General features: G+C 50.5%; 2 protein-coding genes across 2 annotated transcripts; one reads left to right on the top strand and one right to left on the bottom strand.

The window, feature by feature from the left end:
• Positions 1 to 383: 383 nt before the first annotated feature.
• Positions 384 to 881, bottom strand: LOC127678046 (uncharacterized). The gene has a single exon (XM_052172877.1). It carries the CDS (start codon positions 879 to 881, stop codon positions 384 to 386), a length of 498 nt encoding a protein of 165 aa, XP_052028837.1.
• Rab43 (RAB43, member RAS oncogene family) lies at positions 604 to 22,868 on the top strand. Its single transcript, XM_052174263.1, has 3 exons — positions 604 to 1,077; positions 16,693 to 16,876; positions 18,934 to 22,868. Exons 1-3 carry the CDS (start codon positions 880 to 882, stop codon positions 19,182 to 19,184), a joined length of 633 nt encoding a protein of 210 aa, XP_052030223.1. The 5' UTR covers positions 604 to 879; the 3' UTR covers positions 19,185 to 22,868.
• Positions 22,869 to 23,139: the final 271 nt, after the last annotated feature.

Below are 23,139 nucleotides of genomic sequence, written 5' to 3'. Positions count from 1 at the left end.
CAGTGAGGGGTGGACCTGAGTCCCGACTGAGGAGGGGAGGAGGTTAGGAATGATGAACTGGCGATGATAACGAGTGGTTGACCTAGTAGGGGCCAGAGCCTGCTAAGGGGGCGCAGCAGACTGAAGCGAGTTGAAGAGGGGCGGAGAGCTGAGCTGAGAGGCGTTAGGGAGGAGTTAGCTCCAGGGCTGTGAAAAGGTGCGGGTGGATTTCCGTCTTGGACTCAGTGCCTAAGGCGAGGTCCAAGCTAACTCTGGCTTCGGAGGATTAGGGCGGGGTAAGAGGTGTTAAGGGCGGGGTCAGGACCAAATAGAGGATCCGCACGGGCTTAAGTCCGGTTTAGTGAAGTGCTGAGTAGTGAGAAAGAATGGTGCTGAGGGCGGGATCAGGGTGGGAGGCTCTGGCCGTGGTGGTGTGGAGAGGGTTGGGGAGGTGAGGAGCTTGGGGAGTGCTGGGGGTGTCGGACTGCACTGACAGGATAGGAGGCGTTGGTTACAGGAGGGGGGAGACTGGGCGGTCCTGGGGGCGGGACCCAGACGCGGAGTGGCGGGAGATGGGCGGTGCTGGGGAAATCAGGGAGGCTCGCCCCGCCCTGAAGGCGGCGCACGAGCGGGCCTGAGGTAGCCCTGGGCCGGCGCGGCACCGACGGCTGGCAGAGAGCTCTGCGGAGGGCCGGGCGGTGCGCTCCCGAGCGAGCGGAGCCGAGGTCCGCGGGTCTCCGGAGCGGGGCGGGGCCGTCGATCGGTCTGCGGCGCAGCTCGTTCAGGTGCCGCGGCCGCTCCACGTAGCCCGGCGGCGGGCCGGCAAGGGTACGCGGACCTCGGCCCGCGGCTGTCGTTAGCCCAAGCCGGGCCCTTGCGTCCCAGGACTCCCGCGGAGCCATGGCGGGCCCTGGCCCGGGAGATCAGGACGAACACTACGATTTCCTGTTCAAGCTGGTGTTAGTGGGCGACGCGAGCGTGGGCAAGACGTGCGTGGTGCAGCGCTTCAAGACCGGCGCCTTCTCCGCGCGTCAGGGCAGCACCATCGGTGTCGACTTCACCATGAAGACGCTGGAGATCCAGGGCAAGCGGGTCAAGGTGGGAGGCGGCGCGGCCCGCTGCTTTGCGCCCGGCGGGCGGTTCGTGGCCAGTCCTTCGGCTTCCCCTTCTTTCGGAACGGGCTTGGGCCTTGATGTCCGCGCTGGGTTCAGGTCCGAAAGCACCGCCTTGGGCTCTGGGAGTGGTGACAGTGGGCGGCCAGAGCGTGGAGGAGGAAGCCCGCACCCCACTCCCGCCCCCCCGTCTCTCAGCCTGGGGACTCCTTCGAAACAACTTGCGGTGGAAGGCAACCTGCGGGCCGTTCCGTGAGCGCCACGCATGCCGGGACAGACCCTTCCCTGCGCGGCCCTCTGGGGAGCACTCAGCCAAATAACGACATCCCCGTGACCGGGAGGGACCAGGAAGTAGTGGCTGCTAGGACCGGAGGTCCAAAAGTTTTTGTCAGAATTTCCTCCCTGGCCACGCCTCCCCGCAGTCTCTTTTACCGACCTGGTAGTGGAACTCGACTCCACCAGAGCCAGCGTGGGGTGGGGGTGGGGGTGGGGGCCTCCCCGACTCAGGGTTGATAGAAACCGAAAACTTCATCACAGATACCGGAAGGTGGGGGAGAGAACCAAACTTTGGCAATGACCCCAGCAGAAACAGCAGGATGTGGTTGCCACAATGATTTGATAAATAATATTTGTGATGAATGAAATCAAGTTTCTTAACCTAGGTGTCTGTCCCCCCTAAAAAGCGGTAGCATCCTGGACAGGGCACAGCATTGTTCTTGCACAGAGGCTCTCGGTAACTTTCCTGACTTGCACCCGACAGAAATCCTTTGCCTTTTTTTTTTTTTCCCTTCACGGTTTCAGGTTCACAAGGATCTTCAAGACAGCTTTAAAGAGGACAGGGTAGGGGCTGTCCTGTGTTTTCAGGAAGTGAATCCTGGAGTTTGGAGGTCTCTGGACCCTTGTGCTGTTGTAACTCTCTGCTCATTTGGGTGGCTGTAGGCCTGTTCTCTGTTGCCCTTGGCTAGGATACTTAGCTCTTTGTTTCTATAAATTTGGGATAATTTCTGGGTGTTGCCTCTCTCTCCTGTCCCATCGTGTAGGAAAAAAAAAAACAAGTCAACAATCATTTTTATGACCACTGTGCCTATAGAGATTTGCCTGCAAGGTTTTAACCGGGCTTTTGGGTTTCAGTGTATTGGTTTGCATGAAGTGGAAAAGGGCCAAGAGCAGGCTGGCTGGTTTAGTTGTTCTGGGGACATCCCTTTGGAGCAGGTGGCCAGGGAAGGGCCGTCATGGGTGGAGTATGTCCATGGTCAAGTTGGTGCCTTCTGATAGTGCCAGTAGGCAACATTCAAAGTGCAGTGTGAAAACAGAAACAGAAGGAGGGTGAGTCCCTTTTGGAAAGTTGTTGGCCTGTGCCCAGCATATGTGGATCCCTGCGCTGACTGGTCAGGGAGGGGGCAGTATTCCTGTTTACCTGTGGAGATAACCTGTCACCTAGTGCAGCCCTGGATGGACTGTGCACTTGGGCTTAGGTTATGCAATACACTACCCTGCAGCTTGTTACTTCCTTTCCTTATGGTCGGTCACCCCAGCCTTTCCCCTTCGGAGGCAGCCTGGAGGGCCCGGGGGTAGCAGAGCTGTGATGTGTGGTAATACCTCAAAGCTGTGTTGCTTTTCCTTTCTATAAGCTATTGTGAGTCAGCTGTTTAATGGTGTGTTCTACAGACTGGAGGCCATTGTTACAGATAATTATTCTTTTTGTGGTGCTGAGGGTTGGGCTTAGGGCTCTGTGCATAAGCTCTACCAGGAAGCCTGTCTCCCACCTGATCTGGGCTTTGTAAGAGTCTGAGGAACCTTAGAGACAAGCCAGCTGCTGCTCTAGCTCTGCTGAGGTGGGAAGTTCCCAGGAGGGAGTTGGGAAGGCCGAGAAGGCAGAGGCTCTGCTTCCCCACCGCAGAGCCAAACTATCTTACTCACTTCTGTGTTCCAGTTGTCAGAGCCAAAGCATCTTCTTCGCTTCTGTGTTTCAGTCTTACTTGTTTGTTTAGAGAGTTCTGCTATAGTGGAAAGCTGAAAATAACAGATTCAGTCAAGTTCTTCTTTCCTATAGTTACTTCCCATTACAACCATTGTGCTGTAGTCTACTTGAAGAGATGGGCTGCTCCGTCTCCCCAACCCTATTTTCTAACCTTTATAGACCACTTCTTTAAATATTCCAGGATTGGCTGGCCTTTGTATCTGTGTCCCCGAGATCCTTGTGTGACTGATATTTTATTATTCAGGTTCTAGCATGAAGACTGCTTTCTCAGAGTCTTCCCTGACCCACCATGTCTTTTTTCCCTAGTGTCTGGTGCTTATAGCACTTACCTGGACTTGAAAGGACCTGGATTATTTGTCTCATCCTGTTGAAGATAAGCCCCTTAAAGACACAGGTCCCTTTGGCCAGCGTCAGACACATATGTTCACTATATGCTTGCTTACTGGTTAATATTTATAGAGAAGAGGCCCAAGCCAGGGAAAGTGAGGTAACTGGTTTACCTGAGGTCTCCTATTAAGTCAGCAGCAAAATCAGGATTTGAACTCTGGATTTGGCTGGCTTCTGGGTACAGTGCTTACTTTCTAATTCCCTGATTCCCTCTGTGCCTGGAAAGGTGACTCCAAAGTTCTGAAGGCTGATGAACCTGATGAACTGTTGTGCTCACAGAGCCAAGTGTTTGTTTTGTTTTTCTTCTCTCTCCCTCTCCCTCTCCCTTTCCCTCTCTCTCTCCAGGAGCTTAATGTAGTCTAGGCTGGCCTTAAACTCACTATGTAACCCAGGGTACCCTTGAGCTTGTGATACTTTTGCCTCTACTTCCCAAATGCTGGGGCTTCAGACACTACAACCAACTTTTATACTTAGGAATCTTATAAATATTTTCAATAAGAGCTGACACCAGAATATTTCAGGGTGTTTATCAGCTAATAGGAACACTGAGATAGGGCCACTCCGCTGGTCAGATGACTCAGCAAGTAAAAGCCCTGGCTGCCTGAACCCAGGGTCTAAGGTGAGAACAAACTGACCTCTGACCTCCACGTATGTGCCATGGCACGTGTGCACCATGGTATGTGAATGCACGTGTGACACATGTCATGTATAGACACACATCACAAATAGACACACAATAAATTTTTTAAAAAATTTGAGGTGTCTCCGGGATGTGTTTTAGGTCTGAGGACTGGGCGCAGCACATGAATCTGCTGTTTGTCTTCTGGTTGGAGAGTCTGAAGGCGTGGGTCTTCTTTGTCTTTGTAGTTGGAGTCCTTTCTCTCGGAAATGGGACTAGCAACCACTTACCTACTTGTGAAAGGTGATGAAAAACTCTGTGGACATGTTTAAAAGCATTTAAATTTTTCCTGCCTTGTTTTTTTTTTTAATTATATTTTTAATGTATTATTATTATTACTACTATTATTGTGTACGTGCACATGCACACAGAGCATACACTTGTCCCAGGACAACCTACACGAGCCCCTTCTCTCCTTTCACAGTGTGGGTCCTTCCTATGGCTGGACCTCCGGTTGCCAGGCTTGGCAGCAAGCCCCTTTATTCACTGAGCCATCTTGCCCCCCCCTTAGATTTTTTTTTCCCTTTTTAGATAGATGATCTAATCATATGGTTCAAATTACAAAAATTCAAAGACTTAAAGAGCCACACAGGGAAGTTGCCCATACTCCTTTGTCCCCCCAAGCTACCCCAAGAAGAAAAAAAAAACAATTAGCACTGGCCCCTTCTTTAATTCCCCAAGTGTATTGTAAGTAAAACCAACATTTATGATGCAAACTAGTAGAGGGTTTGCTTTCTGGTTGCTTCTGTTTTCCCTCTGGATGAGTGGGGGTGGCCAGCCTGCTCCTCACCACTCCACTGTGCTGCCCCTAGGAAAGCCCAGCTTTAAGCCCTGAGTGCGGTCGGTCCTGCTGCTTCTGGATTCCTTTATGTGGACACACAAAGGCCTGTTATGTAAACGTGGCTGTGCAGATCCCTAGACACACAGGCTCTGAGTAGAGGGAACCTGCTTAGGGTTTCATCCCTTCAGAGGGCTCCATCCGGCCTCCTGGCCACACCTCCTCGGAGGACCAGGCTCACTGTCCTGGGCCAGGCTGGTCTCCACGAGTGGTCTCTGTTTTCATGGCTCCTCCAGTTACTTACCAAGTAGTGATAGGGAAGGGTTAAAAGGAAGTGTGTGTGTGTGTCTGTGTGTGTGTTAGTGATGGAACTGAGGGCCCCCATGCACTCTAGACAAGTGCTCTCCTACTGAGCTACACTCCCAACCCAGACTTTTTTTGTTTGCCTTCCCAGTTTTTCCAGTCTAGGATCTGGTTTTGTGTCTGTGCATTTCCTATTCAGATAAAATCAATTTGACTTTTTTAGTTCTGCTCAGAAATAGCAAAAGAACTGTTAGATAAGAGACGTTCTAGGTCACGGTGGTTTTATGAAGAAATCTGTTCTTGATACTAATGGCCACCATCCTCATTGTAAACTAAACCTTGCCTCCTGAGGATTCTTACTGTCCTCAGGCAATGGTCATGTGGGAAGAGAGAGAGAGAGAGAGAGAGAGACAGAGACAGAGACAGACAGACAGACACAGAGACACAGAGACATGAAGACACAGAGACAGAGACCTGGGCAGGCTGTAGAAACAAGCTAAACCCTTAGCTTAGCACTGAGTATACAATGGCTCCTGGCTCCTCTTCTGACTTACCGTTCTCTAAGCTCTAAGCTTCCCTTACAGACTTTGCCCTTGAGGATCTTCAGCCGAATGGGAAGTGATGCTATGAACGTGTCTAAGAGAGGAAGTATCTCCCAGAGTCAGGAGGAGCGGCCTCTCAGCCTGTTTGTTATTGACCTGCCTCCCTCTGTCTCTTTCTTTTTTGATAAAAGTCTTACTCTGTAGCCTAGAATGACCTTGAACTTGTGATCCTCTGCCTCCACCTCCCAAGTGCTGGTGTTTTGGGTGTCCGCTACCACATCTGGCTCCTGCGAGGTTTCTTTGGGCACTTGGGTGTGAGACATGTTTAAACGTCAGTAGCAGGAAGAGCAGTGTGTGTGTGTGTGTGTGTGTGTGTGTGTCCACTGAACGGGAGCCTAGCCTCTTGGCTCTCAGGAGCTTTTCTGTCCTTGTACTGTTACTCTCCACCACTGGCAGCAGGTGCACAAGAGCAACAAGTGAGGGAGCTGGCGTGGGTGTGAAATCTGGTCAGGGGCATGGTGAGGTCGCGCAGTGGGGAAAGGTGCCGTTGCCAAGGCTGACAGTCTGAGTTCAGTCCCTGGGACCCTCCTCTAGGTAGGAGAGAATCAACTCCTGGACTTGTTCTGTGACCGCCATACTAGCTGTGTGGCACGCATGCATGCACTTCCCTCTCCCAAATAAATGTTATTTAAAAAATTTAAAAACACAGAAATAAAATATGGTTATCATAGATCACTTGCCTTGTACATTTTGATGAGCAGTGTTGTCTCAACATTGTAACGCCAGGTGCTTATTATAAACAAATGCTTGCTCAGTTCAGTTGGGCAGTGTTGAAAATGGCCACTGTGGATAAGAGAAAACTTGCCTTGGAGACTAATGTTTGAATCCAAAAAGCTTTAACGTTGCAATAGAAACCAATAAAAAAAATCCTGCTAGATAAGGAACCCGTAGCCTGCTGTAAGTTCACGAGGAAGGACCTCTTGTCGTTAATAGCTTCTTAAATCCCGCTTACTATCTTCTTTGCTGTCATAGGATGAGACAGGGTCTCATTATGTAACCCTGGCTGGCCTGCACTTGCTGGGCAGCCCAGGGTAGCTTTGCCCTTGGGACAGCCCTCCTGTTTTAAGAGCTGGGATTAGGCGCTTGCCCTACCCATGACATCACTTTGGTTTGGGGACCTCCCCTTCCTGGAGGAAAAAAAGGCGAGCCAAGTCTTCAGAGTGCTGTTTGGCACTTGGTCCTGGAGATTGAACCCAGGATCCTGTGCGTGCTTGGTGAGTACTTTGCCACTGAGCGATACATTTTGCCCCCTTTTCCATTTCCTTTAATTTAATGTTTGTGATGTAGCTTAGGCTGACCTCAGTGTTGTGATCTTCCTGTCTCAGCCTTCCTCAGCCAACCTTGTTGGCGTCAAGCTCCATTTCAGACCAGAGTTAACTACTGACACAATGGCAGGCCCTAGCGGCCCGCTGCCCGTCTGTAATCATCAGATCTACCCCTGGAGACCTTCCAAAAGAGAAAGTATAGGGTTTCAGAAAAGACTCTGGATGTAGTGTCATGGCCAATTGAACATTCTGAACTACCAATTCAAGGCACCCATCAAAAAAAACTTAAGTTCTAAGCTGTGATGTCAAAAATTCAGTCACGTGGCTAACCTTTAGACACACCTGTATATGTTTTTGCACACTCTGTGTCTTTCTGTCTCTGTCAGTCAGTCTGTCTATCTGTCTATATATAAAATATTTATTCATTTATTTATTTATTTGAAGACAGGGTCTTATTATTTAGCCCTGGCTGGCCTGGCACTGGCAGTGTAAGAAATCAGCCTGCTTCTGCCTAAAGAATGCTAAGATTAAAGGCTTGTACCACCATTGAGACAGGTTCTATGGTAACCAGCTTGGCCTGGGACTCCTGGGCTCAAGGGATTGTCCTGCTTCAGCCCCTAGGTAGCTAGTATTAAAGGTATGGGTCACTGTAGCTGGTTTGACATTCTGTATTTGGGATGGCATCACTGATCATGAACACATGTAAAGACCTAAGAACGGATGCTTATCAGGCCTGATTGCACGAGCATGTAATCTCAGCTACTCATAAGCCTCAGGCAAGAGAGTTGTAAGTTCAAAGCCTGTCTCAAAACCCAGCCAATGGGAGTCTGAGATGGCTCAGTGGTTAGAGGTATTTGCCACCATGCCTAATGACCCAAGTTGATCCATGTGGTGGGAGGAAAGAACTCACTTCCAAAAGCTCTCCCCTGACCTTTCCTGCACACAAAATAAATAAAATGCAATAAAAATAAAACAAGAAACTAAAACAATCCACTAAACAAATAAAACCAGTTCTAGGGGTTACAGCTCATTGCTAGAGTGTTTACTTGCCCATACGCCTGTCCTGTGTTCCAGTTCCAGCACTGTGAAAAGTAAAAAATAGCCAGGTGGTCACTTTAGGTTAGAGGGCACACCCAGGTCTTGAAGACATTTCTGATATGTGGTGGGCCCTGACAGGCATTTACTAGATGTGTTTCATCTTTTTCCTTTCTCCTTTATTTTTATTTATTTATTTATTTTTTGAGATAGGCTTTATCTTATTATATAACTATGGCTGTCTTGGAATTTGCTGTGTTGAGCAGGCTGGCCTTGAACTCACAGAGACCTTCCTGTCTCTGTCTCCTGAGTGCTGGGATTAAAGGCATGCCCCACCATACTTGGCTCTTTTTACATTTAAAAACTATTTATTTTGTTTTATGTGTAAATGTTCCCAGCATGTATGTGTGCCATATACACGCTGGTGTCTGCAGAAGCCAGAAGCAGGTGTGATATTCTTGGACCTGGAGTTACAGACAGGAATAGCTGTGTCAGTGCTGGGAATTGAACCTGGTCCCCTGATAGAGCGTCCAGTGCCACTCTTACCATTGTGCCACTCCCAGCCCATTTTGACTTTTGAAGTGGCAGCTTTTTAAGGGGACTAAATAAATCTTGACTTGAGATCGACCAGTTTGGCCTTCAGCCCACAGCCACGGGTTAGCTTTTTATCACTGTGACAGAATACAATCAATCAGAGGAAGAATGGCTTACTTTACGGGACACTTTCAGAGACTCTGATGTGGTTTCCTTGGCTGCTTTGGACTGGTATCCCAAATGCATCATGCGAGCATGTAGCAGAGAGAGAGAGAGAGACAGACAGACAGACAGACAGACAGACAGTGAGTTCATGTCATCAGCTGGAGAGATGGCTCGATTGTTAAGAGCACTGGCTGCTCTTCCAGAGGACTTGGGTTCAATTCCCAGCAACCACGTGGTGTCTCACAACTGTAACTCCTATTTGACTCAATTGCAGATATTTGAGGTCTGATATCCTCATAGAGACATGCAGGCAAAACATTAATGAGTGTGTGTGTGTGTGTGTGTGTGTGTGTGTGTGGATCATGTTTTCAGTGATCCAACTTCCTTCTACCAAGTTCCACTTTCTTCTAAAATTCTACCGCCTACCATTATTAGTGCCACAGGCTGGTCACCAGCCAATTAACACATGGGCCTTGGGGACACCTAATACTCAAGCTGTAACAGCATAAGGGGGGTCAGTCCCTGGGGGCCGATTGCCATCAGTGAGGATGCTGAGTGACTCCTGAAAGCATTCTTGTCACTGCCCGCCAGGTGACTGCTTGATTGCGTCGTTATGGCCGAGGAGTGTAGAAATTGGGTGGGCTTTTGGTGCTGGGGATCAAATACAAGACCTAACATAAGCTCTTCTGCCGGCTCCCAAATTACTTTTTTTAAAACTTAACTTTGCAGCTCTGGGAATTGAGCATAGGGCCCTGTGCGTGCCACAGAGTACAAGTAGTCTACTACTGACCTAAATTTCCAGCACAACATTTTTAAAAGTTAGAAATATTCTTTGTATAGTTTCAGTGAGAAACTGATTCCCTTATGCCTTAGGTATACTAATTTCATGAAAAAAAAAAAAAGAATTACAGTTGTCAGAATAAACATCTGTTTGGTAGCTATGACTTGTTAATATCTGCTGTATTTGTATTTAGGCCTAGCTGGTGTTCTGTGGATTCCTAGTGCTTATTAACTAGAGACTTGGACTTCAGCTCTGAGGCAGGACAATAGTTCTCCTGTGACTGGCCCATGGTTTGTTCATGGTTCCCTAAGTACTTACCTGCCTTCTCTCACTCAGTGGTCCAACCCGCAGAGGGCAGCTCCACTTCTTTTGGGAGTGGTCCCGTGGTGCTCAACTGAACTGGGCCAGGAACCTAGAGGGGTCCCGTGCTCCACATTCTCCCCTTGATGCTCTGACCCCATGGCTGGTTGTAGGTGGTTGGTCCAAGTTTCCAGGAAGGGAAGAAGGGGTGTTGGGAGCAGTCAGCCCATTTTGAGCAACTGAGGCAGGACTTGTTTGCTAGAGGTCCAGCAGAGACTGTCTCTTTCTTCAGGCCACATCTCAGACAGCAACCAGTTCTTAATTCTGTCACTGTGGTGGCTGGGACTCTGAGCCAGACAGTGGACACACCTGGTGCAAACAGGGCCACAGCAAGGCAGAGTGCTGATAGTGAAGATAGCTACTGTAGCGCAGGGCCCTGTGGTGGCTATGGCTGCTGGGGACACTCGGGATGTCTGTTGCATGCTTGGACAAGCCCAGAGGAAGCAGTAGTTCTCCTTGCCCAGGGTTGTAGAGACAGGAGGGTTGAGGGAGGCACTGGAAAATGGAGTATTCATTCCTAAAGAGGGGGGACAAAGGGGTTTCAGATGCCATGGCTATATGCATGCCAGACCATAGAAACATGCTCAAAGGCGTGGGCACAGCTTGAGAGTGGGGAGAGATAAGGCAGCGACTGCTCCCAGGCCAGCTCGTTCCTGCTGGCATGGTGTCCACTGTGTTCTGAGGGCAGCAGGAAACAGCGGCCACCTTTTCTTGGGAGGCCAGGGAGACAGCTGGGTACCGCGTTCTGAGGATTGATGTCAGGGAGGACTGAAGAACCCAAGGCCGAGCAGAGACCCCAAGCTGGTGTCACTTTCTTATTACCAGAGTGGTAGGGCCCAGAGAGGGTGGTGAAGAGGTGGGGAGAGTTGAGCCTGTGATGTGGTGCATTGGACTGAGGATGTCTGGAGAAATAAGAAGGCCTGGGAGGCAGAGGATGCAGCTCAGGGGTAGAGCAACTTGTTTAGCATGCACAAAGTCCTAGCTTAATTCCCACCCCTTTTAAAAACAAACAAATCACTTTACCTGGTCATAGAGAGAGCTTGAGTTTAGAGACTTAATTGGCCCTCTGAGGGCCAATGAGGCAGAACTCATGGCCTGCACTTTAAGAATGCCCACTCTTGTCACAAAAGGCTCTCCTGATAGGCACAGTCACAGGAGGAACTGACAGCACCTTATATTGGGTGTTGTCCTGGTCCTGTGGTGCCCATCTGAACTGGGCCAGATACTTGGGAGGGAGTCTGTGTTCCAGGCTCTCAGTGCTAGTAGTAGGTGGGTGGTCTGAGCTGTCAGGAAGGGAAGAAGGGGGGCAACTGAGGCCTATGGCAAACACGTCACGAACATTCAGGCAATGAGATTTACTGAAAAAACTGTCCATATGCCTTGCACACAGTGAAGGGCTAGGGCTGCAGGCTCAGAATTCCATCAGCACAGCCTCTCTCCTGTGGTGTGAAGATGAAGGAGTCATCTCGTGGCTGGACATGCTGCAATACGGGGAGCCGTGGTTCTGTCCCCTGCACCATTTAAAACTAGGGATGATGGCTCGTGCCCATAATCCCGAGACTCAGAGAAGATGGAGACAGAAGGATCACAAGTTCAAAGTTACTCTTGGCTACATAGAGGGTTTGAGGCGGCCTGGATATATGAGATCCTGTCTCAAAACAAAGCAAAACAAAACCCCAAAAAGATTGATCCTAGAGTGACAGGTGACGGAATAGAAGTGCTAACAGCTCTAGGGACTCTGCTGAGCTCTGCTTGTCCGGATCCAAGGCGACACAGGCCTGAGATGGGCTGGTGCTGTGACAGTGTGATGAGGAAACTTTGGTCACATGGCCACATGCCTCTCTGCATTGCCACAAACTCCCATGTAGGAGCCACGTTACTGCAAGGGACTAAAGTACTTCCTGATGTCGTGCCTTGACAAACCGTGTTGAGGGACTGGGAGGAATTCTGGGTGCCGAGGCTGTCCATAGCTCTGCTGTTGGTTCCTCTCAGCCCCTGTTTGTTTGCCTCGCTGATATCCTCAGGTCAATGCATTCTTACTTTTCTTCTCTCACTTGTTCTTTGTCAGATCAACTTTCCTCTGGGCACTGGGTTAGAGTTAAGCACTGTTAAATGCAGCCAACACACTATAATGATAGTGAAAGGCACCCTTTTATAATGTGTGTTTTTCCTTTAAATAGATTAAGATTAGTTAGTGGTTCTGTTGCTGAGAAGAGACATCCTGAGCACAACAACTCTTACAAAAGACAACATTTAATTGAGGCTGGCTTACAGTTTCAAAAGTTTAGTCTGTTACTGTCATGGCGGGAAGCATGGCAGCCTACAGGCCAACCTGGTGCTGGAGAAGGAGCTGAGAGGTCTACATTTTGATCCACAGGCGGTAGAAAGAGATTGTGTTCTACACTGGGTGTAGCTTGAACATAGGAGACCTCAAATCCCAGCCCTACAGTGACATACTTCCCTCAACCAGACCAGAACTCCCCAAGGCTACACCTCCTAATAGTGCCTGTGGGCCGGGCATTCAAACACGTGAGAGGCCAAACCTATTCAAACCACCTCGGGGTCCAACATGACTTGATGGCTATTAAACCTTGCCTGGTACCCTGTCTGCCTCGAGCAGAGGATTATCTGTCATATAGCTGGCTCCAATTGGCCTAATAGATTTCTTGAGGAAGCCATACAGCAGCCACAGCTGCTGGCTGCCCAAGCAGACTTCCAACTCCAGAGTCATCACCCCTCACTCCCATCCCCCACCCCATCTTGACAGCTTCAAACAACTTGCACCAGACTTTTGCCATCACAATCGTGGAGAACTCTAGCAGCCGTTTCTCCACACCCTCCACTGATGGCTCAGCAGAAGACCTGTGATTGAGGCACACATAGTCCTTGATTTGCTTGAAGGGCCACACCGTAATGGTGCATATATCCTTGGCACAGCACCTTTCTGGCTATTTAAGAAGTCAGTCCAGTTCACTTTACACTCAGCGGCAGGACACTCTCTTGTACTGAATCCTGGGGTTGCATCATTAGCTCAAATGCAAGGCTCCCCCTGAAGGCGCTTTTCTTACCTTCTTTTGGTCATTATCATTGAGATGGTGACATGAAGAGGCCAGGGCGGAACCTGAAACTATGGCGGCAGTGACTGCAGGAGCAGTAAGAGGGTGGCTGAAGAGCTCCTGAGAATGCCAGGTTAGAAACATGGCAATAGAGATGGCCGACAAAGCATTCGGCGCTCCAAAGGAGAAGAGAGATAGAAGGCTCTGAAGAACCAGGGATGAGGAACTGCTTGAAGAGTTCCGAGGAGCTGCCAGGTCTTAAGGGGCCAGGAGTCCTAAACACATCAGGCCTGAGAGCTGTGACAGCACCACTGTAGGAGCTAGCACCCCCAACATTGAGGTTCATTGAGGAGTGTAAAACAATCTGTGGGAGATGAGGGTTATAGGAAAACCCAGAGCAGTGAGCCTCCAGCCTCAGGACCTGGAGATGGAAGCGTTTGGCTACTGAAGCTGGAGCAGCAGGTACCCTGGCTGGCTGTGACGCTGCCATGTCAGCCCCAGGGGACCTTCTTTTTCCAAAGCCGGATGCCAGACAGCAGGTTGAACTTACCCACCTACTGCACTTCCCTTGGACTGACTCCTGCCTTTTGGCAGTTAGTATAACACACTGGGGTTTTTGCAGCACTGGAGAACCTGCAGCTAAGCTCTTCCCTAGAGGACAGAGCACAGCAGAGGAGGCTGGTTGGAGGAGGAGCCCTCAGACACTACCTCCTGGTTTGACTCATGTCCCAAGACATCATAAAAAATAGCTCAGGAACTTGAATTTGGGTCAGCCTGACCATCTCAATTTTTGCCCTGAGAACTAACTTTTTACAAGGTTCTCTTCTAAGGCAAAGAAGGCTGGAACTTTCCACTGTCTGCTGACTCAAGACAGGCTCCCTTTCTGTTGGGAGGGACAGGACAGGACATAGGTCTTGGAACTGAACTTCCAGCGATGTTTCTAACCTAATAAACAGGGTTGATTTACTGCAGCCATGTGACTTACCCAGTGGGACTGTGAGCCATGTCCCTGGAAAGCAGATTGCAGCCCCTGTGTGTGTGTGTGTGTGTGTGTGTGTGTGTGTGTGGTGCTGTGGCTGTGGCTGTGGCTGTAGCTGTAGCTGATGCTCCTGCCTAGCACCTAAAGTCATCTTGATGGATACTTGGTAAATAGATACTGCGTTCTATATCATGAGTTATTAGAGAGACAGGAACAGGAGTTACTTCTGCTTAGGTCCAGGCCATGAGTGTCAGGGAGAGCTGCCCCGAGGTGACAAAGGATGGGAAGAAGGGTAATACTAAGGTAGGACCAGATGATACAGGGCCTTCATAAGGGCTCATGGGGGCTTGTGGGCTAGCATTGGCTGAGAGTCATTAAGTGTGGAAATTAAAAGAGATCAGGAGCCCCACCCCCACCGAGGATGGTGATTCTGTCTTCCCATTACAGGGCCAAGGAAGAGACTGAGACTCACCCGTCCAACCTTGCTTAGTGGCAGCAGAGTGGCAGGGTATTTTTTGTTTGTTTGTTTGTTTTTTAATGAGCATGTGTGTTCTGGGAGTCTGTTCTTTGCTCTGGCCCCACAGTTGTTCATGGACACAGCTCTAGATAGCAGCAGTCTGGAGAATTTCTCCTAAAGGTCAAGTACAGGCTGAGAAGGCTGGACAGGGAAGGACTGAGAAGCAGGGTGTGGCAGGTGAGAGGGTGCAGCACCAAGCCTCCCTCCCCCCTCCAATTTGGTAGGTATTCTTGGCAGTTTAAGGCTGATCTTGGCAGTGAAAAAGGCTCTCAGCTTTTATAACACACAAAGTGATCCACAGCTGTCAGAAACTGGGGCTTTGAGTCTAATCACAGGCCAGGCTCCTGGGACAGAGACAGCACCCTGTTCCTCCAATTTTTATTGGTATTGGATACCTTCTCATGCTAGGCACTGTGCTATGGCCTGAGAATAGAAAGCCAGATAGACATAGATCTGTTTTTTTGGTTTTTTTTGTTGTTGTTTTTTGGGGTTTTTTTTTGGTTTTTTTCGAGACAGGGTTTCTCTGTGTAGCTCTGGCTGTCCTGGAACTCACTCTGTAGACCAGGCTGGCCTTGAACTCAGAAATCCACCTGCCTCTGCTTCCCAGAGTGCTGGGATTATAGGCATGTGCCACCACTGCCCGGCTCATAGGTCTGTTCTTATGGGACTCACGTGATAGTGTGTGTGTGTCTGTGTATCTATGTGTGACTGTATGTGTATGTCTATGTCTGTGTATTCGTGAGTCTATGTGTGTGTCTAGGTATCTGTGAGTCTAAGTGTCTATGTATCTGTTTGTGTATCTGTGTGTATTTGTGTGTGTGTGTGTTATGTCAGACTGTAAAGTATAGCGAAGGATGTTAATTGGGGTCTGAGTTGGAACTATAGCCTGCGTGATCCTGAGTTCCCAACACTGTCCAAAGAGAAGGATAAAGAAATTGGGGTGCAGGAGTAGATGGGCTACTCTGTGGAGGTGTTGACTGAACATCTGTTAGAATGAAAAAGGAAGTTTCGATCATCAGGGATGAAAGCCTTGCTGCTGTGACCCAGGAAGAAACAGGTTTAACTATTTTGTTTTCTGCCCCACCCCCATCAGTTTGGCTATGATCCACTGCAATTTATTGTGTTTCTTCTGCTTAGGATTTGTTGGTCTCCTTGGGTTTTTAAAAAAATGGCTATCTCTTATCAACTCTAGAGATTTCTTGGCCATTTGTTCTTTAGCTCTCCCTGGCAGGGATCATCACATTCACACACTGCCTTTCCTTTGCCCGGCCCAGCAGGGTGCCCACATAGGGCATTAACATTTGTTAAGTGAAGAAGTAAACGGTGGAGAAAGGCCCTTCACCCTGTGCTTTGGCCACGGTGGCCCAGCAGGCCACTGCCCAGTCCAGCTTCCTCCTCCAGCTGTGGAACCATCAGGCCCAAAGCTCTGTGACCCGGACCCAGTGAGCTTGCAGGAGAACAGACCCAAATGCATAGCCTCAGGGCAGCCTTGGAGCCGGTCCTCACCTCCAGACTCCCGGTGGCCAGCATCTGCAGCTGTACTCAGGGTTAAGGAGAGAGTCCCCGGAGGATCAGTTCAGAATGGCCTCTTGTCTCAAGGGACCCTAGAGCTGTGAGGCAGGCTGCTGCTTCCCTGCCCCCACCCCATCCCTTGGCTTCTTTCCTTCTCTTTCCTTCTTCATAGTGGATCTCAGGAGTCTCTCTGTCCCTCTCTCCCTCTCTCCCTCTCTCTCCTCTCTCTCCTCTCTCCTCCTCTCTCTCTGCATATCCAGAGGCCAGAAGAGAGAGTTGGGTTCCCCCCTATTGCTTCCCATCTATTCCCTTTATGGCAGGCTCCCCCCACCCCCCACCCCCACACACACCTGGGGCTTAAGCTTTCTTGACTAGGCTGGAAGCTGGCAAGCTTAGGTGATCCTGTCTCCATTAGAGCTGGGGTTCCAACTGTGTGTGGGAGGCCTGGTTAGTAGGTGAGATCTGGGATCCAAACTCTGCGACTTGGGATTACACGGCAAACACTCTGAACCTCTGAGTCATCTCTCCAGGCTGGGTCTTTCTAAGGCTGACAGAGGACTGTAATTGTGAGCTACCTTTAGGTCAATGGGCACACTGTTCTGGGCATGGGTCTGTGGGGCTGCCCTTCCTGTCCCTTTGACATGTGTTGTTGGGTCAATCCCTTCAGCTACAGATTTGGGACACAGCTGGCCAGGAGCGGTTCCGGACCATCACCCAGAGCTACTACCGAAGTGCCAATGGGGCCATCCTTGCGTATGACATCAGCAAGAGGAGCACCTTCTTGTCAGTGCCTCATTGGATCGAGGATGTGAGGAAATACGCGGGCTCCAACATTGTGCAGCTGCTGATTGGTGAGCTAGGGACGGTGGCTGGAGGGGTCTGGAGCAAGCCTTATCTCCCTCTTTCCCTTTTTTTCTTTTTCAGTGCAGGGTAAGCCTGCCTAGAGAGGGCCTGAGCTCGGACAGGAAAGGGAGCTGGAAGTTGAATCAGGAGTTTGCAGATCCTCATTCCCTTTGTCAGTCTCAAAGCGAGGCTGAAGGTTGAGATTGGAAGGCAGGAAGGGTGCTGGGGTTGGCTCCGCAGTCTGTGTGTACGCCAGATCATCTAGCTGTAAGGCGTGGTGTTTCTGCAGACAGCGTGGCTTCTCAAGCTCAGAGGAAGCAATGTGACTGGTTTGCTGCTGGGTGATTAAGCCCTTAGTTAACCTGCAGGAGGCTATAGGTTTCATCCCCAGCACTGCAGAGGGGAAGAAAGCAGTAAAAAGAAAACAAGATGAGATGCCCTAGAATAAGAACTGTTTATTTATTTATTTGCATTTAGAAATTACATTTAGTGTGCAGTGAACATGCAGGAACACTGCAGTGCTCATGTAGAAGTCAGAGGACAGACAACCTGCTGGAGTCGGTTCTCCTTTCTTACTACGGAGTGCTGGGAACTGACACCAGATCACTTGACTTGACAACAGTGACTTTACCTGCTGAGCCATTTTGCTGGCTTAGAATAAGAGTTTTAAACATTTAAAAAAAAATCTATCAGTCTATCTGCATGCCTGCCTACTTGTCTACCTATCTACATCTATCTGTCTGTCTGTCTGTCTATCAGTCATCTATCTGGTATATGTATGTGGGCATACACATGCCAAAGCACATGTGTGGTGGCCACAGGACGGCTTCCAGTCTGTTTCCCAGCATGTAGGTACTGGCGGTTGAATCTGGTTCCTTAGCTTCCCAGCAAGCACTTCAACCCACTGAGCCGTCTTGCCAGCTTCAAGTAAGAGCTTTAAATAAAGGCTGACTCGGTGGTTACACTTGTCTTCAGCTCTCAAGAGGTTGAGAGGCAGGAGGATTGCTATAGTCAACAACTTCAAGTCTAACCTAGGCAACCTAGGGAACTCTTAATTAATTAATCTATTTATTTATTTTAGGTTTTTTTCAAGTCAAGGTTTCTCTGTGTAACCTTGGATGTCCTGGAAGTTGCTCAGTTGCTCAGTAGACAGACAGAGAGACATACAGACAGACAAACTCAGAGATCCACCTGCCTCTTTAATCCTCTTTGAGTGCTGGGATTAAAGGTGCATGCCACGACGGCCTGGCTTCGAACTATTGTTACAAATATTTAAAATGTGCTGGGTGTGCTGGTGCTTGCCTTTAATCCTAGCATTCAGGAGTCAGAAGCAAGCAGGTCTCTCTGAGTTCAAGGCCAGACAGGGTCAATAGAGGGTGTTCTAGTCAGCCAGAGCTATACCTGTCTCCAAAAGATACATTTAAAAAAGATTTAAGTGTAGTGGCTGTGGAGATGGCTCAGTGGTTTTGAACACTTCCTGGTGTCCTGATTTCCCCAGCAGCACCTGTGTTTTGGTTCAAATCATCTATAGCTCCACTTCCAGTGGATATAATATCGTCCTCTGTTTTTTTTTGTTTTGTTTTGTTTTGTTTTTTTTAAGATTTTCTATATTCTTTGTTTACATTCCAAATGATTTTCCCTTTCCTGGTTCCCCCCTCCCCCTAAGTCCCATAAACCTTCCCTCCGCCAGTTCCCCAATCACCCCCCCCCACTCCTCTGTCCTGTCTCCCCCCCCCCCCCCAATGGTGCATCAAGTCTTTCCAGGCCCGGGGCTCTCTCTTTCCTTCTCCTTGGGAATGATTTTGTATTCTTCTTCTGGTCTTGGTGGCTGCCAGGTATCCATGTGGTTCTCAGACAGCCACTCAGGCAAAAACCCACGTGCATAACATTTTTCAAAAGGTTAAACTGAAAAGGACTTTTAAGTCAGTCACCATACCTAGCAGTGTTACCCTGGAGCTGGGGGAGGGGCGTGCCTGGGGACTTGTAGTGTGGCTCGGCTGGGCAGGACTGCGCAGGCCTGGCTCCTGTGGCATCTACCATGCTTTGACTTGGCCTTTCTCCACAGGAAACAAGTCAGACCTTGCCGATTTCCGGGAGGTCTCGCTGGAGGAGGCGCAGAGCCTGGCTGAGCACTATGACATCCTCTGTGCCATCGAGACCTCTGCCAAGGACTCCAGCAACGTGGAAGAGGCCTTCACCAGAGTGGCCACTGAACTCATCATGAGACATGGAGGCCCCATGTTCAGTGAGAAGAACACTGACTACATCCAGCTGGACAGCAAGGACATTGCGGAGAGCTGGGGCTGTGGGTGCTGACTGGGGGGCAGGGCAGGCAGGCTGAGACCTCCCCCAGTTCTTTGTGTCCAGCCTGTCAAGCCCCACCCTTTAGAGTCAGCCCTCCAGGGCACTGGCTTCTGTAGAGGGATTCTGCACCCCTAGCCTGGATGCTGGGCAGGAAGGGAGATGCTATGCAGGGTATCCTGTGCAGAAATCTATTGGCCCAGGCAGGATGTGGGCCGTCCCAGCAGCCAGCATCTGCTCCCTCCATGTTCTTCACATTCCAGGACTAGCCTGAGCCTTCCAGCATAGACTGTGGTGGGCAATGCTGGCTGTGCTGCCCAGCCAGCCCCTACTGCTGGTTTTGACCTTCTCCTGCCTTGACTGCTGCAGACGTGCAGCGGGTTGCTGCTCTCCAGGGATGTGGCTGGTACCCCAGGTTCTTCCAGGTCATTCTCCTGCCTCTTACCAAAGTGTAAAAAGCACACCACTTAGACCAACAGACTGGTGCCGAGCCTTGTCCCGGGGAAGCCTGAGCTCAGCAGGTGGAATCAGCGTCTCTGTCCTCACTGCCAGCGTGGAGCTCCAAGCTCCCTGGGCCTGGCTCGATGCCTTACCAAGACCTCTCAGATGTTTCTGCTTTTCCATGTAGCATCTCATTTTCACTGACCCAGTTGTAGGGTCATGGCCAGGGGCCAACTGGGAACTGTCTCTGGGCTTAAGGCCCAAAATGTTGCCAGTCAGGTTGCAAAAGCAGCTAATCTTCCAGTGTGGTTGAGGGGTGAGATAGGAGAGTGAAGGTTTAAGGAAAAGCTTGCAAGGGGCAGCTCACGGGCAGAGCACATGCTTAGCACACGCCAGGCCCCGAGTTCCGTCCTCAGCACCAAAACAACAAAACCGCAGTTTCTGGCGTGTCCCTGAGGTTGAGGGCCCCGTGGACGCAGACCTTGCCCCATGTGGGGAAGCCTTCCCTTCCACTCTCCAGAACTTCTAGTTCGCCACGGTCCTGGGCTGGCTTACAGCTTCAAAGCAAAAAAGATGTGCCCACTGGCCTGAGACCTGGCCATCTTAGACCTCACTGATTCTGTCTGCCTTAAAGGGTGCTTCCGCTGGGCTCAGAAGGAGTAGTTCCCTGCATCTCCCTGCTCGCTGGCATCCCACCCTTGCCTCCCCCTTCAGGCGTTCTGGTCTGTCAGCACCTTCCCTAGGGGGAGATCTGGCCACAGGGCGAGAAGCAGCGCTTTGCAACAACTGTGTAGCAGCCAGGGGAGAGAGAAGTGTGGTGGACTAGATAAACCGGGCTAGACTTGCTGGGCCCTTGAGGTAGGAGGCAGCCTGTGCATTGGTGGAGCCTGGCTCTGCTGGGAAGGAGGGCGGCCTGAGTGAGTCAGCCCACTTTGAGAGCTTCTCAGGTGGGGGTCATTGTGGCTGTCCTTGGTTGGAGCTGCATGGTCCCAGGGGCTGGAGACCATGAAGCCACACGGCTTTCTTAACCACGAAGTCATGATCCTTTCGGGGGTGGGGATGACCTTTTCACAGGGCTCACCTCTCAGGAAACAGCTGATTGCCTTCCTTTCCTGGGCCTGATGTAGTTGAGAGGGTCCTGCTTGCTGGTTTCAGTCGGCCCAAACTCTTGTCTGGGAGAGCTGGTTCCTTTTCTGACCCTTCCACTGCGGAGCCTGGCCCCACCTCTGGGTGGGCGGTACCCAACATGAGGGTGCCCTCTGGACTGCACATGGCCTTCGGAGCCATCTGGCATCTGTGGTTCCATGAGTAGATCCTGTGGGCTTGATATCTCCAGGGCCAGTCAGGAAGGCAGCCCTAGCCTCTCACGGCCCTGGGGATGCCTGTGTGGTAGGGAGTTTGCCAGGTCTTTGGTCCATGTCTGGTGTTCAAATGGAAGTCCCATTTCTAGGATGTGTCTATCTGAGTTTAGATACTGACCCTGCCGTAGCTACCCATTACTACCCAGCAAGCCTTGCTCTTTAGTGATACCAGTGCTGAGCCCAGCAGGACATTAGGGTCCTTCTGTACTTAGGGCCTAGAGGAGTGAGGTCAGAGGCCTTTTGCTCTAAACAGAGCTCTACCCTTTCTTTCACAAGATGGCAACTGACTGGTGATGGGGCTCACATGTCACCCTGGGCCAGGAGCCCACTTCTAGGAGGCCCATAAGGCAGTGTTTCTTAACCTGTGAGTCACAGCCCCTTTAGGGGGCTCAGAGGATCTTATCACAGAGGTTGCCTATCAGAAAACACAGATATTTACATTACGATTCATAATTAGCAAAATTACAGTTCAGTAGGTACGAAAATTTGTGGTTGGGGGTCACCACACCATGAGGGCGGTATTAAAGCGGCACATTAGCAAAGTTGGGCAGAACCGCCATAAGGCCTAACCTGGAGTGGAACAGAACTCGGTAAGCACTGCGTGGCTAGAGAACCTTCTGCACTGGTGGCCCCTTGGCTCACCCAGCGACCAGGAAGATGATTTCTTTCTCCCTTCACAGGAAGATAACCTCACTTCCCTTTCATAATCCCTGGTGCCTGGATTGTGGATGAGGCCCTGCCCCGTGCCCTTAAGTAGGAGTAGCCCTGCCCTGAGAGTTTAGCCCAAACACCAGTCTCCTGAGCCCTGCACCCCCCCAGCCCTCTGGAACCACCCTACCGTCTCACTTTCCAGGTTCCAGTTCCACTGCCAGGTGCAGCTCTGGAAGGCCAGGCCTGAGGCCCTCAGCCAGTGGGGGGTGACCATAGCTTCCACAGCCTGCCTGCCTCTCTGCTCACCATGTCTGGGCCCAACACGCCCCCCTCTCCCAGATCCTCAGTCAGCCTGCCTTCTTACAGCACAATCCCACAAGTGACCCAAAGCACACATCTTTGAGGGGAGACGGGCCCTCCCTAGCCACAGGCCTTATCCCCAGCATCGTGGCAAGGATGAATTCTTCCCTTGGCCCCCAATTCTATGGCCTGGGAAGACCCCGAGTCCTAGACTGATCCTGGCTTCTATGGAGAAGCTGCAGCCACCCCTTTGAACAGTAGTGCCAAGGCTCTGGCCCTCTGCTGAGGCACCTGCCCCACCACAGTGCTCAGAGAGACCTTTGGGCCCTTGTCAGAAGGTGCCCAGGGCTTGAGGACCAGAAAATAGCCAAGTGTGAGAGTTAAGAAACAAAACCAGCTGCTTCCCTCCCCTAGGCAGGCTTGGCTGGCTGCCAGCAGCAGTCCAGGCCTCTAGGGCAACAGAAGTTTAATCTCTTCCCTTGTTTGAAAAGTTACTGAACAGCAGGAACAGGTGGAGGGTGATGCTGTTGGGGAGGAGGTACCCACAGAAGGGTTGGTAGGCCCGGGTGGTTGCAGCAGGTCTTGTCCACTAGAGGTACTAGAGGAGGGGCTTCATGTCTCTTTGGGTGGAAGTCTGTTCCCAAGGACATAGGCTCCATAGATCCTGGTGGGGATCTACCGGAAGTCCCTGGTCCACACTGAATGGGTGGCCTTGTCCCAGGATACTGCCAGCAGTGGCCCTCTAGCCAAACTCACCCCTGCAAGGGCCTGGGCAGGGGCAGAATTGCCAGCCCAAGAATGCCATGCATATTGGGGAAGTTTTCACATTACCTATTTATGGATATGTAAGTCTTTCTATCAAATCTATTTTTGAAACATGAAAAGTTGCCTTTCTGGATGTGTCAGAGCCAGTGTACAATTCAACCATTAAATGTTTCTGTACGGACTCCGTGCTCAGGCTTGGTCCTATCACCTCTGTGTGGAGCCTGCCTGGTGGTCTTACCCGCCATGCCTTGTGAAGTCTCTACATGGGTTTTGAGGATGGGTAGGTGGGTGCACCTCGCTGTCCAGCCTGATCTGGAGAAAGCCTAAGATCTTTCCTCTGGTTCTGGGCTCTCTGAAGTTGAAGCAGTTGGAGGTTAGGCCACATCTCGGCCAAGGGTAACAGTGATTTTGGGACTCTGTCCTGGATCCCACAGAGGGGATCATGTTCTGGG

This window comes from Apodemus sylvaticus, chromosome 2 (assembly GCF_947179515.1).
Source record: "Apodemus sylvaticus chromosome 2, mApoSyl1.1, whole genome shotgun sequence".
Lineage (NCBI taxonomy): Eukaryota > Metazoa > Chordata > Mammalia > Rodentia > Muridae > Apodemus > Apodemus sylvaticus.
This window is presented reverse-complemented; position numbering and strand designations above follow the sequence as displayed.

Bases quoted from the DNA above. Each gene is read 5' to 3' on its own strand.
- Rab43 (XM_052174263.1), top strand. From the start codon at position 880: ATGGCGGGCCCTGGCCCGGGAGATCAGGACGAACACTACGATTTCCTG. The intron at 1,078-16,692 runs GTGGGAGGCGGC...CAATCCCTTCAG, and splicing joins TCCAGGGCAAGCGGGTCAAG to CTACAGATTTGGGACACAGC. The intron at 16,877-18,933 runs GTGAGCTAGGGA...CTTTCTCCACAG, and splicing joins CATTGTGCAGCTGCTGATTG to GAAACAAGTCAGACCTTGCC.
- LOC127678046 (XM_052172877.1), bottom strand. From the start codon at position 881: ATGGCTCCGCGGGAGTCCTGGGACGCAAGGGCCCGGCTTGGGCTAACG.